Raw genomic sequence first — 15,594 nt, forward strand, 5'->3', positions numbered from 1 at the left:
CGATCACACTTCGACATTATGTGAAATAATGAGAATCAATATGTGGTTATATTCTTCGACCTCGCTCATTTCATTAATCCACTTCAAGATGCAACATTGTGACCGTGGCTCCCAAGTTTCACTCAAGCAAATGAGTATGTTTCAGTCTGTGATCCCGCTTCACTCGTAAGGCTGAATGTATTTAACACCAATTCTATGTATCAGTTGTGATATATTGGAATGTACACAAATGTACAGTTTAAAAGTGTCCATACAAGGCTATAACACTGATGTGTTCTGTGAGAATTTTTTTTCTCTTAATTTTATTGAGGGATTCATATAGAACTGAATTGGATATTGGCTTTGTTTGTGCAGTTAAAAAAGGCTGTTAAAGATGGTGTATATTAAAAGAAGTTGTGTTCATTAGCATCTAAACCTTTTTAGTTTGATAAAGAATTGAGTTTTGTGAACATGTGAAAAAAAGTGTATACAGTACTTAGTGACTGGCTTCAAACGATTACTGAAACAAATTTGTGATGTGAATCAAAACATTTTATCTGAACTAGAATATGCTAAATTGTTTCGTTTAAAATTTAATTTTACAATAACATTTTTTTATATAACAATGTGTGTTTGAAAGAAATACAAACATCAAAATTTTTTTCCTGAAAATTAAACTTGTTCACATTAGTAAGATTTTAGTGTTATGAGGGGCAGTAATTTTATTTTAATAACCAATGTGTTGACTTTCTTTCAGAATGTGTTTTTTTTTTTTTTTTTTGTGGGACAGCAATGCAGTTTTTTTTTTTTTCCTTCATTTTATGTTTTGACTTTATAAACATAATTTTTTTATAGTGTGAAAATGAATTTTTGTTATTTGTCATTGTTAATCATTTTGAGCAGTGAATAAATCAAAAATTGCTGACTAAGTGGGAAAATGATGATGGTAAGAGGGGTGTGTCAGAGTGATAACGTGTATAGCAACAGAATTATTTTGTACGACTATAATATTATGTGGAAATTTTATCTCTTTCTTGAGTTTGAGGTAAAAAAAATCTTATGTCCACAGTAAATGTTACTGTGGTGAAAAATAACAATACATCAAAAAATATCAGTGCAGTGCTCCAGTACGATAATTTTCAGTCATTCTTTCTATTTTGTTTTAATGTATGAAAACTGTTGGAAGAATGAAGAAGCAATTCATTCCACTTCTGAAAAAAATAGTTCAAAACATCGATATCTATGGGTGTGTCTTGCAACAAATACTAAACGAGAAGCAAATCCCTAAGCAATATGTGAAAAGTTTTGTTCCTAAAACAAAAACAACAAGGAACTCAACACTGAACTATTAATTAGCTTTTAAGCTATAGTGCTTCGTACTGTGTAATGTATGATGATAATTTAAATTTGGAGGCTGCAAAACTTTTTCTAAATCAGTATGTGCTTTGAAGAAATTATTTTTTAATATTGCAGAGAAGATGTAATGTTTCATATTATTACAAAAAGTGATTTATTAGTCAAACATGTTGGAAAAAATTAGAGAAGTTATAATTTTATAGACTTAAAATTGACCATTAAAAACATGGACCAATTCTTAATTTTTTATTCACATTTTTAAGATTCTTGAAGATTGGCAGTTATTCAAGAGGGCTTTGCTAGCATTTTTGTCAAAATGCCAGTGCGTTATAATAATTAATGTGGAAGGTGAACACTGAATCTTGGAAAGTCAACCCTGATTTGGATTTGAGGGGTATATTCGAGATACTCTGGTATGTGAATTTGAGTTTCGGATTCGAACATGTTTGGATTAGCCGGATTTTCGAATTAGTTGGGTTCAGAGACTCGCTGTGCATTGCTCCATTTTACGACATAATGGACAAGACTTGTGGTTGTTTAAATTTGCTAATGCGCCTGTGGCTGAACATGAAGAATATTACGTTCCCTTGTGGCATTCTGAAACCCTCGTTATACGAGCACATTAGGCAACTTAGGCCACGGCCAGTTCAGCACTTGGTGGGACAGATTGTTAACAAGTCTGGTCACACAGCTCTTCCTCTGCCACCCTACCACCTGCATCTGGGCCAAGGATAGGGGCAAGTTCAAATTTACTTTGACAGATGTAACACATTGTTGCAGTGGCGTCTGTATCAAATTGGAATCTTATACCTCGAAAATGTAGTGCTCCCCAGAATTGATGACATCCTTACATCAGCAGGAAAACTAATCAGCTAGAACCGTGGAAGTATAACTGGTTATTTTTTGATGATATACTAGAAGATGTGGCCTTTTAAACAGTGATAACTAGCCAACTGTTATATCAAGATAAAGTTCCGATAGTTACAGGCACAAATACATTTCGAAGAACATGATCCCCTCGTTAAAGTATGAATCTCCCCATTAAATGCATGGTTGAAATATAAACTCTGGCCAAAATCTACTACATAGTTGGTACTGTCAGTTTAGACAACTTCTTAAAAGAACTACGTAATGCATCAATATTATTATTTATTTTTAACAAGGTGTTATTTTAAAAAGAAGTGGATAATCACCAGCTATCTCTTTTTATAGAACATAGAGTGGCGTGTTAGAGAATCGATTATGTCTGAAGATTCAATTAAACACTGTTCCGTTTGACAATATGGGGCATATGTCTGGATGTGACTTTGCAATCATATGAAGACAATGGTGAAACATTTCCTGTGTTTTTCTAGAATAAAAGTGAATTAGTAAATCTGTACATATTTCTTGTTTTGTTTGTGGTATCTGATCTTACTTTTGCAGTGCTTACACTGCGACAGGTATAGCTTAACCATTGTAGCACTCATATATCAGCTCAAGAACTTAAATTATTAAAAGATAACTTTCTTTCTATCATTTTTATTTTTATGGTAGCAAAATGTTTTAGTTTAAATTTTTTTTTATTCATTATAATTTGCTCAGCATTTTATAATTTCATTTAGTTTCCCATTTGCATACCAAGAAATATTGTTTCATAGTTGTTCAGAAAATTTCAAGAGCCAAACAGAAGGAAATGATATTATTTTATTCCAAAGACCAAGAATAGAAACTTTGTTCTCTGATATTTTTTAAATATAATAAGCATCAAGCAAGCGTATCTTATTCCTTGAAGTGTGATTCTAGGTTTTTGGTTCTACGCGCTGCCAATGCAAACAGCTGTTGCCTTGGCCTGCATGGTAGTGTTGTGTCTTCTCGTAGGCCGGCGGCCGATCAAAGTGCGCCACAAGGAGGAATGCGCGGTCGCTCCCCGCTCGCTGTTCGATCGCTCGCCGTCCGCCATCGCGAAGATGCGGCGCGAGATGAAGCTTCAGAAGTCGCGCGGCGTGTTCCGCTCCCCGGGGCCGCCGCTGCTCAAGCCGGCGATTGCCCTCGAGCCGGACTCCAGCCCTGATTGGTCCATCCTTGAGGACTGGGTCCTGTTGCAGGTAACCTGCCCTCCCCTCCGTGGCTTTCGCCACCGTCACTCGATCACCTTCCATCATGCTCAGTGTGAGTGTCGCTTGCCAAACCGTAGCTGTGAAATGGAAATGATGAACGTGAATTCCCCTGACAATCCTACAGATATCCTCAATAAAAACCAATTCATATGGTACCTATTTTATTTCTGCTTTATAGTATATTGTGAGCATAGTCTAGCAAAAATGTATATGTTTTTTTTTTTTTCTGTCCAATTTAATTTACAGAACTGTTCAGAAATGTAAGCTTTAAAAAACATTTCCTGATTTTTTTTTATGTTTACAGTCAAATTATTTTAATTAGTAAGTTTTAATCTTACATAACATTGGGTAAATAATTCTGACGGTGTTAGCCATGCAGGTCATTTATTAACATATTGAGCACAATAATAATGTGACCTCGATTTTGATACCGGGAAAATTTACCTAGCAAAGTTTGACCAAAGTGTTTAGCAAATTAATAATAAATTGTCTAATATGGTCTTCAATTATTTTTTTTTAGTATTACTCTACAAGCTTTAATAAACAATTTCATATTGTGATGCACAAGAAGCCTAAGAACTTGCGACATCAGAATTCAGACTTGGCTAGCAAGTGCCAACAGTTACAACTTCATTTTAATATAATCAGTTATCCTATGAATGAAGAGTAATTATAAAATAGCTGTATTAATATTTGCTGTAGTTTCTTAATCTATAGGACATTTAAATTTTAGTTGACAGCTGAAACTGAATGAATATCATTTAAAAATTGGTTTTCTAGTATGATTTTTCTGGTTGGAAGTATTTCAATCATTTGATCATTTTGTAAAGATACAGGACACGTAAGTAACCAAAAGTCTTAAAATAAACATTAACTGTCCTGGAATACAAGAATTTTATTTGAACAAAATAAAGTAACAAGATGATGATGATGAATCTCTCGAGATAGCTATTCTAGTGGATATTTATGATGTATGCAGCCGTTAAGTAATGGAAAATTTTTGTGGGTGTGGAGTTTGATATATATTTTTTTTAAATAAGAAATTTCTATTCACCTGCATTTTTATTTTTCATGAAGTAATAAAGAAATCAAGATACAGATACATATTAAATACTTGTATGTCCTAAAGGTAAATAGATAACCAAACAAAGGTCCTGAAACTAGGACATTGGTTAACACAGTGTTTTGTACCGTAAACTATAGAACACAGAAATATACCTATTCATTACCAGCCCTAAATCAGTATTGTTCCTTGGTTTTAAATCAATTAAGATTGGTATACATATCATTGTCTGTAACGGCTATTCATCACACCATATATCATCCATGTGACATAGTTTAATTGTAAATGCTGAGTGAGTGTGTGAATTTTTTTTCTCTGCAAAATTAAGCCAAGTAATAGTAACAGTTATAGCTAAAAGATGTTTAATATTGTATGTTTTGAGCTAGCCAAAATTTGTTACATGATTTGTGCATTTAATGTTAAAAGAGGAAATATAAGTCTGTACCACATTTTATTTCCAAGGACTTTTGTTACTTTATTTTTAGAATTTGTTATAGTGTCATATTATGTACATGTACGAAAAGTATTTTAAAAACTTTGTTAGGTAAATCAGTTACATTAATTGTTAACATGAAATAAATTTTGGTTTTTTTCTGGGATGATTTCACATAGAAAAATTTTAATTATTTCTTATCGAACGACTTGATTACTTCAAATGGGCCCTAAACTATGCTGGGACAGAGCTTTATTGTGTTGGTGTTGAAAATACTTGCAGAACTGGCTGTATTTGCATGTTACGTTTTTGTGTTTGTGTACATGATAAAGCAAATTATTTTTAAGAAGTTATGTACGTTTCCCTGACAAAGGTTTTATTAATATAGTTCCAACTGTAGTTTGTTTAACATGATATGTCTGTTTGCGTACTGTGGTGAGACTGTGCGTGTCAGAGACAAGCCAGTTCCCAGGGAGCTCTGGGAGTGGCTGCCGGCTGAAGGACATGGCTTGCACCGGGGAGGGCGATCGTTACGGTCGTGTTTCGCCCGCAGACGCTGCAGTCAGTCCTGGAGCTGCCTCTGAACCTGAGCCTGGTTCCCCCGGGACACGCCCCCAACTGGGAGCTGGTGGCGGACCTGGTTAGTGGCGTCGCACGCGTCTCGCGCACCCCCAAGCAGTGCTGCAACAGGTGCGTGGTCGTAGCTTTGTCTGTGAGCAAACAAGTTTAACTTCAAAATTTTGAAGGGGAAAAAAAATATTGGGGAAATGTCTTAACAATGGTTTTACAAGGTTTTTGTAGATACCTTGATTCCCGCTATCACCTTTTTCCTTCTTTTTATTACCGTTTTCCTTTTTTTCTATTTTCCGTTACTTTTTCCGTATTTTGCACTTTTCTTTTTAGTTTTCTTTATTTTTTCTGCAGGGGTCATATCACTGGCCTCTCAGCAAGGCAGTCTGAGTTCGATCCCCACTGGGGTCAAGCCCTGATTTCTCTCGAGTGCAGTGAGCCAGTGAATTAATTTTGGATGCTCCCGTTTCCCCCACCTATGTCTTCCATCGCTGCACCATTACCTTCTCTTTGCCGCTCACCATCTCTGACGATCTTCATGTCACGTTGAAACGTAAAACACTAATGCATACATTTTACATTAGACATGTGTACCCTACGTCCCTCGTCTTTCTGTGGCCAATTTCCTTTTTTCTTATTTCCGTCGACTCTTTACTTCCTCTGCCATTCCAAGTGTAATTATCTTCTGCGAGGGTTCAGATCACTGGCCTCCCAGCAAGGCAGTCTGAGTTTGATCCCTGCTGGGGTCAAGCCCTGATTTCTCTCGAGTGCAGTGAGCCAGTGAATTAATTTTGGATATTCCCGTTTCCCCCACCTATGTGTACACGTGAGATTGCAACAAACAGAACAAGGCTCAAGGAAGAAAGAAATGTGCAAGAAGTATTTTGGATACTACCGTTTCCCCCACCTTGCACATTGCACCTTGCACATTTCTTTCTTCCTTGAGCCTTATTCTGTTTGTTGCACTCTCACGTGTACGCAGCTGTCAGGTGTCAGTGTGTGCCGAGCGGCAGCTAATGGGCGACGCATGCACGCGGCAGGTACGAGTCGGTGATCATGCCGCGTGAGGAGGGACGGCTGCTGCTGGAGGGGGGCCCCAAGCGCCAGAAGAAGACGAAGGGCGTGTACAAGCTGGGCGCGGCGCACGTGAAGGGCCACGCCCTGCGCACGGCGCAGCTGCACGCGCAGGACAGCAACGCCGGCGCCACCCAGGCGGCGAGCCGGCGCTTCGAGGTGATGCGCGCCGTGGCGGGCCACCGCACGCCCACCGTCAAGCCGTGCATCCCGCACCCCAGCGTCAGGAACCCCAAGCACGCCGCCGTGCTCAGCAACGACAAGATCAAGTTCGACAGCCCCATCATGCCGGTCGACATCATCAGCCTGCGCAACGAGCGCCTCGCGCAGGAGAAGCAGAAGACCGTGCAGGCGGTCGCCGCGGTGAGTTTTACGTTTCCCGTCATGCGTCTGTGTGCCGCTCGTGAAACCCAGCTCCGTTACAGAATGCCTGGAGGATACAAAAATTTTAATCATGTGATAGGAAATCTCACGAAGTACTGTCAAGTGACTTCATAATCGTAAAATGTTTCTAACTGGAATTCTGTAACAGTGCTGTAAGTTAATCAACTAGATAGTTTCCATCCGTACCATTGCACAGTTTAGTAACAAAAATACATGCTTTATTATTTGTTAATTTTTAATTTCTTATATGTGGTCACTCTATCATTATTTTTAGTTGTCTGTGGAAAAGAATATGTAGGCATACTGTATGTGTCTCAATTTCTGGTTAAATTGTTTCTCAAATACTACAATTCACATAAGGTTTATACCGTACCTTAAGTCTTGAGATGTAAACCAAACCTCTGGATGACTCAGTTGGTTCTAGCTTTTTAAGCAGGGAATATTAAACTGCTTTGTAAAACTCTTTTTTACATGTATAAACATATATACATGCATATTTGTGTATTATGTTTGTTTGTGTCTGTCAGTCTTCTCAGCAAAACACATTTTTTTTGCCTATTTGCACATTCTTTCAACCCGCAGTGTAAACAATTAGAAATTTATAAATACAGATATGCAATGTCTGCTTTGTAAAATGTACAAAAAAAGTCAATAATACAGAATACTTAGACTTTGTGATCGCGATTAACTTGAAAATGACAAAAATTGTAATGCTTTGAAGTTTCCCCATCTTTTAAGTAATTTCCTACACAAATAGACTCTCATTTTGCAACAAACTTTTTTTACATTTTCCTTGTTAAAAGTATCTTGAAAACATTGCATTGTTTAGACAAATTGCTGTGAATAAAACTTGTTGCAATTTAATGGTGAACAAAAAATTTCTGCAAATATTTTTGTATGTCTTATGTTATGTTTTATCTTATGTTTAGTCTTAGGGAAGGTTTCCCCATCCCACCCCTCCAATCACTAGCCCTGGCCCTGGCGACCACCACACCATCTATTAGCGCATTCTTTACTTTTTATATGCTTGATTTGTGAACTACTGCTTGTATCCTGCAGCTACATGACTTTTTTTGTGTGTGTGGGGGGGGGGGGGGGGGGGGTGTTTTTTTTTTCTCTTGCTGTTTTTAAAGAGGCCATGTTAATCACTTGTACCGACAAAAGCTCTCGTAAATAGCAATAGGTACCACTAAACTAGAAAGAAGCCGCTAATTGAAGTTTTCACAATGCTGTACTTTGATGACTGTATATAACATTGGCATAATTTTTCTGCACCTATAGTATTAAATGCAGTAATATTAGACATTTACGAGTGTGACTTAAACAAAAAAAAATTAATTTCTAACTTATTGCACATAAATATTTTCAGAAAATTGTATTTCATAAATTTCTTATCTTAACTGTCAGTGTTAAATTTAGTCTTCAAATACTTCATCACTGGCTTCTTTCTGGTTTAGCTTTTTTGGTTGCCATAGCTTCTGGGCCTCAAGTTATAATTTGAGATGTTTTCTTTATGCATGTGTTTACCGTGAAAGCAGGACGAAATTTCAATTCTCTCATTAATACAAAGTACTGGAAATTACGTGATACACAGGCATATGGGTGTTATGGCCATTGGAATATCTACAGTCTTTTAATTTTTTTTAATTGGGTGGGGGGCTGGATTAAAAAAATTGTACTCTAAGTAATGGTAAGGGGCTCTACAAATTTATTTGCCCCTGGGCCTTCAGTTTCTCTCTACGGTTCTGTTTACGAAAGCTTTTGGGGTGCCACTTTGGTCTGTATGAGTAATTTACCCGTCTTCTTTTGAAACCGGAAGCAGCAGATATGAATTTTGAAAAAATGTGTTTTGCCACTGCTGTAAAAGCAGTCATTAAGAAATAAAGCCTATGAAAAGTTAAAAGTAAAGAATGGGGTGTCCGGGCCTGAGATAAGAAAAGGGTTAGGGGCGATCTTCGTTGACCGACAAAAGGAAGCAGAGAGGAAGTGGGAAAGACTCGGCTAACTCCATTAGTGCACTTTTCTGCTTCCACTCCCCCCCACAGTTTCCTAAGTGTTATCTTGTCTCCTCTTTCACACCCTAGCGGTTTAGGAGGCAAGTCAAAAGGACATAAATGATGTAGTTTAGATGTAAAGCGTGTACTTATTCAACTAAGCTCTTCCTTTGGCTGACAGGAGAAATACAGCGGAAGAAATGCTAAACAGCCGCACTGCAGTGCATATGGAGAACTGCCAATAAAATTTAAATTGTGAAATTTGCATAACTTAGTAGGGAACTTTTTTTTGTTCATAATTAAATATTCAATCAGTTTTATTTTATGCATTTTTTTTTCTCTACAATGCACAGTTTTTAAGGTACTTTTCCTGGGAAAGTCATGAAATTTTAACATTTGTAAAATGAGAGGTGTTTTTTTTTTTTTTTTTTTTTTTTTTAATTGGTGCAATAGTTGGGGGGAAAAATGATAAAAATTAGGTTTCATCTGCAAAGCTACAGAAATCTATAGACGATATGAACAGCTATTAAAGGGTAACTTATAGTTTTTTTATTGGTCACGTTGTTTTTATGTGGTTTCACCGTGTCAAAGTGCTGTTGCTATCGCGTGGTGCACAGGAATGAGCCACTCGCGTGGATAGAGAAAAAGGGGCGCTGCTCCGAGTGCGTGGGCGTGGAACAGCGTGTTGACGGGGGGGCGTGGTGGCGCAGGGCCTGTCGGCGGACCAGCAGCGCCTGGTGGTGCAGCGGCTGCAGCAGCAGCAGCTGGTGGCGGCCGCCGTGGCCAAGGCGGCGGCGCAGACGCCCCAGCAGGCGGCCGTCGTGGTGGCCGTGAGCAGCCCGTCCCCAGCCCTCGCCGTGCAGGTAACCGCGCCGTCGTTCGTGCTTCATCACATATCGATGGCTTGGAATGAAAACATTGTATCTCATTAAATGCAAATTTTACAGCAGAGACAAAAGACAGTTTCTTTCGTGCCCCCCCCCCCCCCCCCCCCCCCCTCCTCACTTTCCCAATTAATTGTTCTACAATTCTTTTATGTGATCTCCCGATAGAAAGCAATAGGATGCACATTTTATTTCTTTCAGCCAAACATTTTGTGAGGTACGAGGTTTTCCAGCCAAAAACCATAAAAAAACGTATTTTCGTCCAAAAATTGAGATACGTGGTTTTCATTCTAAGCCATCGATATGTTTACCATCGAACGGTACCGCTCCCTTGTTCCCACAGGGTTGAGAGTTGAATCCATGCTTCCACCGGAGGACCGCGCAAGTGATTGCGACCGATTCAAGTCCACGGAATTGTCCACACACACGTCACCGCACCAGTCCTACATCCCGCGACACGTGTATTGTGTGCACGGCACACCCATTGTTCCCGGTAATCTTCAACCAACCACCGAAGTTACTCCAAAGTTCCGCACGCAACTAACTCTCTAAAAACACGAACCGAACAGACAGAAAATGGCGCCTGGTAACGGTATTCTTCCACAGTCAGTGTCACCAACAACTCAAAGTTAAACTATAAATTAATTTATAGACTAGTTTATACGAAACAACATATATTACATTTAAATAATAAATTAACACATTTAACATAAAAAGCAATATTTTGTGATATTTCTGAGTTAACCTACACCAAGTGCAAAACAAATCTTTCAAGTTTGTTTATATATGAATTGAACCAAGCTGCACTAGTAACCCTGTGCTGCCATCTGCAATGCACTGAACCGACCAGCATCTAACCAGATTCAATGCAACACCCGTTACTTTACAACCTGTTTTTTCTCAGTTTCATTCACGTACTTCTTAATTCCTTTTTTTATATAAAAGCAATTCAAGTATGATTCTAAATACAGAGTTTAAGAAGAAGGAAAACCACGTGATTTGAAAACTGTTAAAGATATTACATGTTGTCCGGTGACCGGGAAAACCTGGGAAACCTGAAAAAGTCAGGGAATTTTGGTGGTCAGGGAAAAGTCAGGGAAAATTGTGAAAGTTCTGGAAATGACCAAAACCACTAATCACTCGCTTATCATGAAGGGTTTTCTCAATGTTTTACAGAATACACTCTTTAGTTTTACTATTTTACAAATCAAATCATATTTAAACTAATGTTTTCCTTTACATATCTGGACTTGCGACATACAAGCGTGCTGCTTTCATGAAGTCTATAAATACCTACCGTATGTATGACATTCATACCGTATTTTGATGATTATACCGCATGCAACGTTAAGAAGGGGGCAGATAATACCATAGTTTGTAAACTTGTAAGCTACTGTTCATAGTTAGTCTGCCTAATATATTGCTACTGTACCATATTTTGGGCCACAACATACCATACTTTTTGGGTGGTTCTCGAGTGTGCCCGAAGGTTACCAAAGCTGGCCAAACCGACCACCGGAGCCATTACTGCAGTTTCCTCCGTTTGTTTACACGTTTCGTCAGTTCTCTCAGATTGCCAAACTAATTTTCTTTGAAAGATACGAATATTATTTTGGAAATTTTTGTACTCTAATCATAGCCAAAATACTTATTTTAGTGCTGTGATCTTAGGAAGTTATAAAATGCAGCATATTTCTTTACACTGTAGCGATGTGCATACAAACTTACGCTTTGTTTATTGCAAATCTTTCGCGGTATTTCTGCTAGATTTTAATGGAGCTGCGACTAGGCCTCTACAATTTCGGTGAATAATGTCTAAATTCAAGAAAACATCGTTCAATCCAACATGGTTACTTGACCCAGCATTTAGTTGGTGCGCGGAAGTGCCGGGCGATAAATTACGGAAGTGCCGGGCGATAAATTAATTTTTTTTTTTTGTAAATTATGCAAGACTGTCGTTTCCCTCAGTAATATGGGCAAACAAGCTCTTTCAAGCCACATAAAAGGTCAAAAACACCAACGTGCAAATAATGCAGTGAATTCTTCCAAGTAGGGTGGCCACTCACCGGGAAAACCGGGATTTATCAGGGAAATCACGTTGATCGGGAATTATCAGGGAAATGTCAGGGAATTTTTTTAATAACCGGGAATTTTTTGTGTCATGTATATTTCCCTGCCAACCATTACGGATTTTCCGTAATTATTACGGATTTAACACAATATTGCGGAAACGAGGCTTTGTGCTGCTGGGTAACGGAAAAAAATTCCGTTTCTGGTGTTTTTGTTTCGTGAACGCAGTTCGAATATAACACGTGGTTGCGCAGATAACGGAACTGATAAATGTGCGCATGTACTGTCGAAATAAGTAGATTAATTATTGTGTTTTGTAATAGAAATGGTACGGTATTATGTCCGTTGTACGATACAACTAGTACATATTCTCGGACTTTTCCTCTGTTAGCTACTTACATCACGATAATTTTTGTACGGTACTTTGGCTAACCTGTCTTGTGTTATTTACTTTCTTGAAAGCCATTTTTTTCATCAAATCATAGAGTAAGTAAAGGGAGAGGCGCCACTCCCATAGTAATGATCGTTTGCTTAAATTTGTAAACAAAACCCTTGCGATCATACCATTTCTTTGCAACTTGACAACGAAAAAATTACAGCCAGATACAACCTGAGAAAGGTTTAGCGCGTGATAGTTGGCACCTTTGTAGTCACCATATTTTCTATTTTTTCGATAAAGGATACAGATATTGTGAAATTGCTTTATTTAGTCCTTATAATGGGACGTTAAACTATTTCCGCAATAGAAAAAAAATTCCTTGGTTCAAGATGGATTTGAACCCGCGAACACCAGGCCGGAGTTTACTTGATTCTTTACGCCTTTATCCGCACGACCACCATTTCATTTTAGGAACTTGGTTACAAGAGTGTGTACTTATACAATATTTTTCTGCACTAGTGAAGTCTAAATTATATAGCCAGATTGAAACTGATGATCGTTTGGTAATGAATTTTAATTCTGTTTGTTATATTTATTTTCCACTATTATATTTTTTTTAATTTTCAACTTCAAAAACTACAGAAGTAGCTAGCAGGTAAAATGGAGAACGACAGGCCAACGTCCTCTAATTTTCGTTTTCTGCAAATTGCCACGCAGCATCTAGTTTTAAGTGACATTTTAAAAATATAATCTTTCACTTTCAAATCCTATTATTAACACGAGACAATACAAAGATGGCCGTATGTAATTATAACAACTGGATATGTAATAAACTAAAGAGATCAAAATTTGTAATATTTTTTTTTTCCGATGTTGGTGAAACATGGTATGATCCAATTTTTAAGGATTCAGTTTGTCCTATCTACTGTCACCCCCCTGCATCAAATTGTTTTTGTCGTGTGTACAGACGTGAAACCTTTTTATGTTGTGTTGTGTTCTTCAGTGCCGGTTGTAGAAATGAAGCGTGTGACAGAACAATGTGTATCTGGGTCAAAAAAAAAAAAAAGAACGTTACTCTTCAGAACTTTCGACCAAACTATATAAAAGAATGGCCATGCTTGTCATCTTCAAATGTTTTGGAACGCCACACTTTTTGTAATGTATGCACGTGTGACTTTTCGATTGCGCATGGTGGAAGGGATGACTGAGGATGGCATATTGAATCAAAGAAACATGCAGAACATTTTAAAGCCGTGACGAGCAATAAATCTATATTGTCGTTTTTCGCTACATCTGAAGAAACGAAAGTAACAAACGCAGAGTTATTGTTTACAAGTTTTTTGGTAGAACACAATTTACCGATAGCAGTAGCCGATCATTCGGGTAATTTGTATAGAGCTATGTTTCCGGACTCAAAAATTGCACAGAAATACAGCTGTGCGAGAGCAAAAACATCTGCCATAGTGGAGTAGGTATATGGCTGGTGAAACTAAATTGAAACTGTTGAATCTTTATTAAGTGGACCATTTGCTTTAGCTACAGATGGGAGTACTGATTGTAATGCAGTGAAGATTTATCCATTAGTTGTTTCACAACTAGAAATGTTACACTTCAAAATTGAATTAAAGAACAGTTATCAAAAGTTGTGTGAAAAAATGTTTGAGCACTCGCCACTGAAATACCCCATTACATAAAATAAAACACAGACTGCATGTCATTGAACGGGATGCTATAATGTAAAGTGACATATTTAAAATGTATTTGTTATTTAACAAACTTCCGTATGTATTTAATGAAGATAATACAGCAGGGTGCTAAAATATGAGTAATCTCTTTCTATAATATATTTTTTCATCAAAAGTATGTTTTTTTTTTTTTGTAATTTAAATATCAGGGAAATTTTGAATTTTTAATCAGGGAAATCAGGGAAAAATCAGGGAATATTTTTGGTGACTGTGAGTGGCCACCATGTCCAAGTCAGTTGGTATTTTTTTTCAAATGGTTACTGCTGTGTCTAAAGTTTTTCTGGAAAAATTTTCATTTTTGTCTGGAAAACCTGGAAAAGTCAGGGAATTTTTCTATCCTGGTTTGCTGGACACTCTGTATTAGCGGGGGTGCCTGTTTACAAATAGCGTTTAAGAAAATGCTGGAGGTGGATAATTAGTTCTGTGTCCGTAACCAGTTTTTCAAACTGTATTTTATAAGAGTGAAAATGGATAAAGCTCATGTTTTCGGAATATTTTTTTAGGCATTGTAATACTACGGTATTATCAGACTAACTGAAACTGTTTATTATTGTTTTACGTTCGAGGTTAATACCGCTTCCCGATACTTTCGGCAGTGTTTTGTTTTGTTCCACGCATGGCGGCGCGCGCATCTCGTGCTGTGTCGTCATGACAACTGCTAAAATAAATAATCGCGCGGCGTTCGGAACAGCTTTAACGAGCCTATGCTTGATTGATATTGAAATTTCATTGGCTTCATTAAAAAGGACGCTAACGTGTCGCGGCCGTGATTGGCCCTTTTCAATTAACAATTTAATTTCGGCAAGAGAGAAGAGAAAAGAGTGGAAAATGACGCCATTTAGTGCGTGTGGTAGTGTATTCCCTCTGGGAATATTTTGTTCATGGCGATGCTAATTTCGGCGTTATTGGTCTGGAAATTACGTCAAAATACTGGGCAATATTAATTGACGCCCTGTAATTGAATGCAGAATAATCGCATTCAATTCACGTGAGTGACGAAGTATTTTATGAACGACATTAAGCATCTATAGTTAAGGTATGGTCTGCATCATCGCTATATAATAAAATTGACGTAAATTTTACCGTCAACGTAAACGAACTGTAATTTTATAAACTTTGGATTATTATAAAATTAGTAGAACATTGACTTTCGGCCATTAACAGCAAATTTACTCACATTAGCACAAACTATATGTACACAAGTCCAGAAGTCTTTTGGTTAGGCGTTTCATGCTCGAGCAAGCCGGAGCAAAACCCCAAAACTTTTACTCAGTGAACAATTTCAGGAACTTTATTTATTTTGTATTTTTTTTCAAGAGTCAGGTTATCTACGACATCCCATAGACTTTATTTAATATTTGTTTGTTTGGTTATTATTTCCATGACTCGAGGTTTCTCATTATGATTAAAACAATAAAATAAGTTTTTTTGTGTTATTTTGTTTTTAATTCTTGATGACCTCTGGCGCCCTAGTATTAAGTCCTGGAATAACGTTCTGAGTAATTAAAAATGGAAAATCTTAGTTTCATCACGTACACGTTTGTGTACAGAAGGGAATAAGAAA

General features: G+C 37.5%; 1 protein-coding gene across 1 annotated transcript in view; it reads left to right on the top strand.

Moving 5' to 3' along the window:
* Nucleotides 1-15,594, top strand: part of LOC134540351 (helicase domino) — a 329,560-nt gene that overhangs the window by 242,797 nt on the left and 71,169 nt on the right. The window contains exons 33-36 of the mRNA XM_063383024.1: nucleotides 3,196-3,422; nucleotides 5,484-5,620; nucleotides 6,541-6,937; nucleotides 9,663-9,815. Coding sequence (XP_063239094.1) covers nucleotides 3,196-3,422; nucleotides 5,484-5,620; nucleotides 6,541-6,937; nucleotides 9,663-9,815 — 914 coding nt within the window. The remainder of the gene's footprint in view (nucleotides 1-3,195; nucleotides 3,423-5,483; nucleotides 5,621-6,540; nucleotides 6,938-9,662; nucleotides 9,816-15,594) is intronic.

Source organism: Bacillus rossius, chromosome 16, assembly GCF_032445375.1.
Source record: "Bacillus rossius redtenbacheri isolate Brsri chromosome 16, Brsri_v3, whole genome shotgun sequence".
Taxonomy (NCBI): domain Eukaryota; kingdom Metazoa; phylum Arthropoda; class Insecta; order Phasmatodea; family Bacillidae; genus Bacillus; species Bacillus rossius.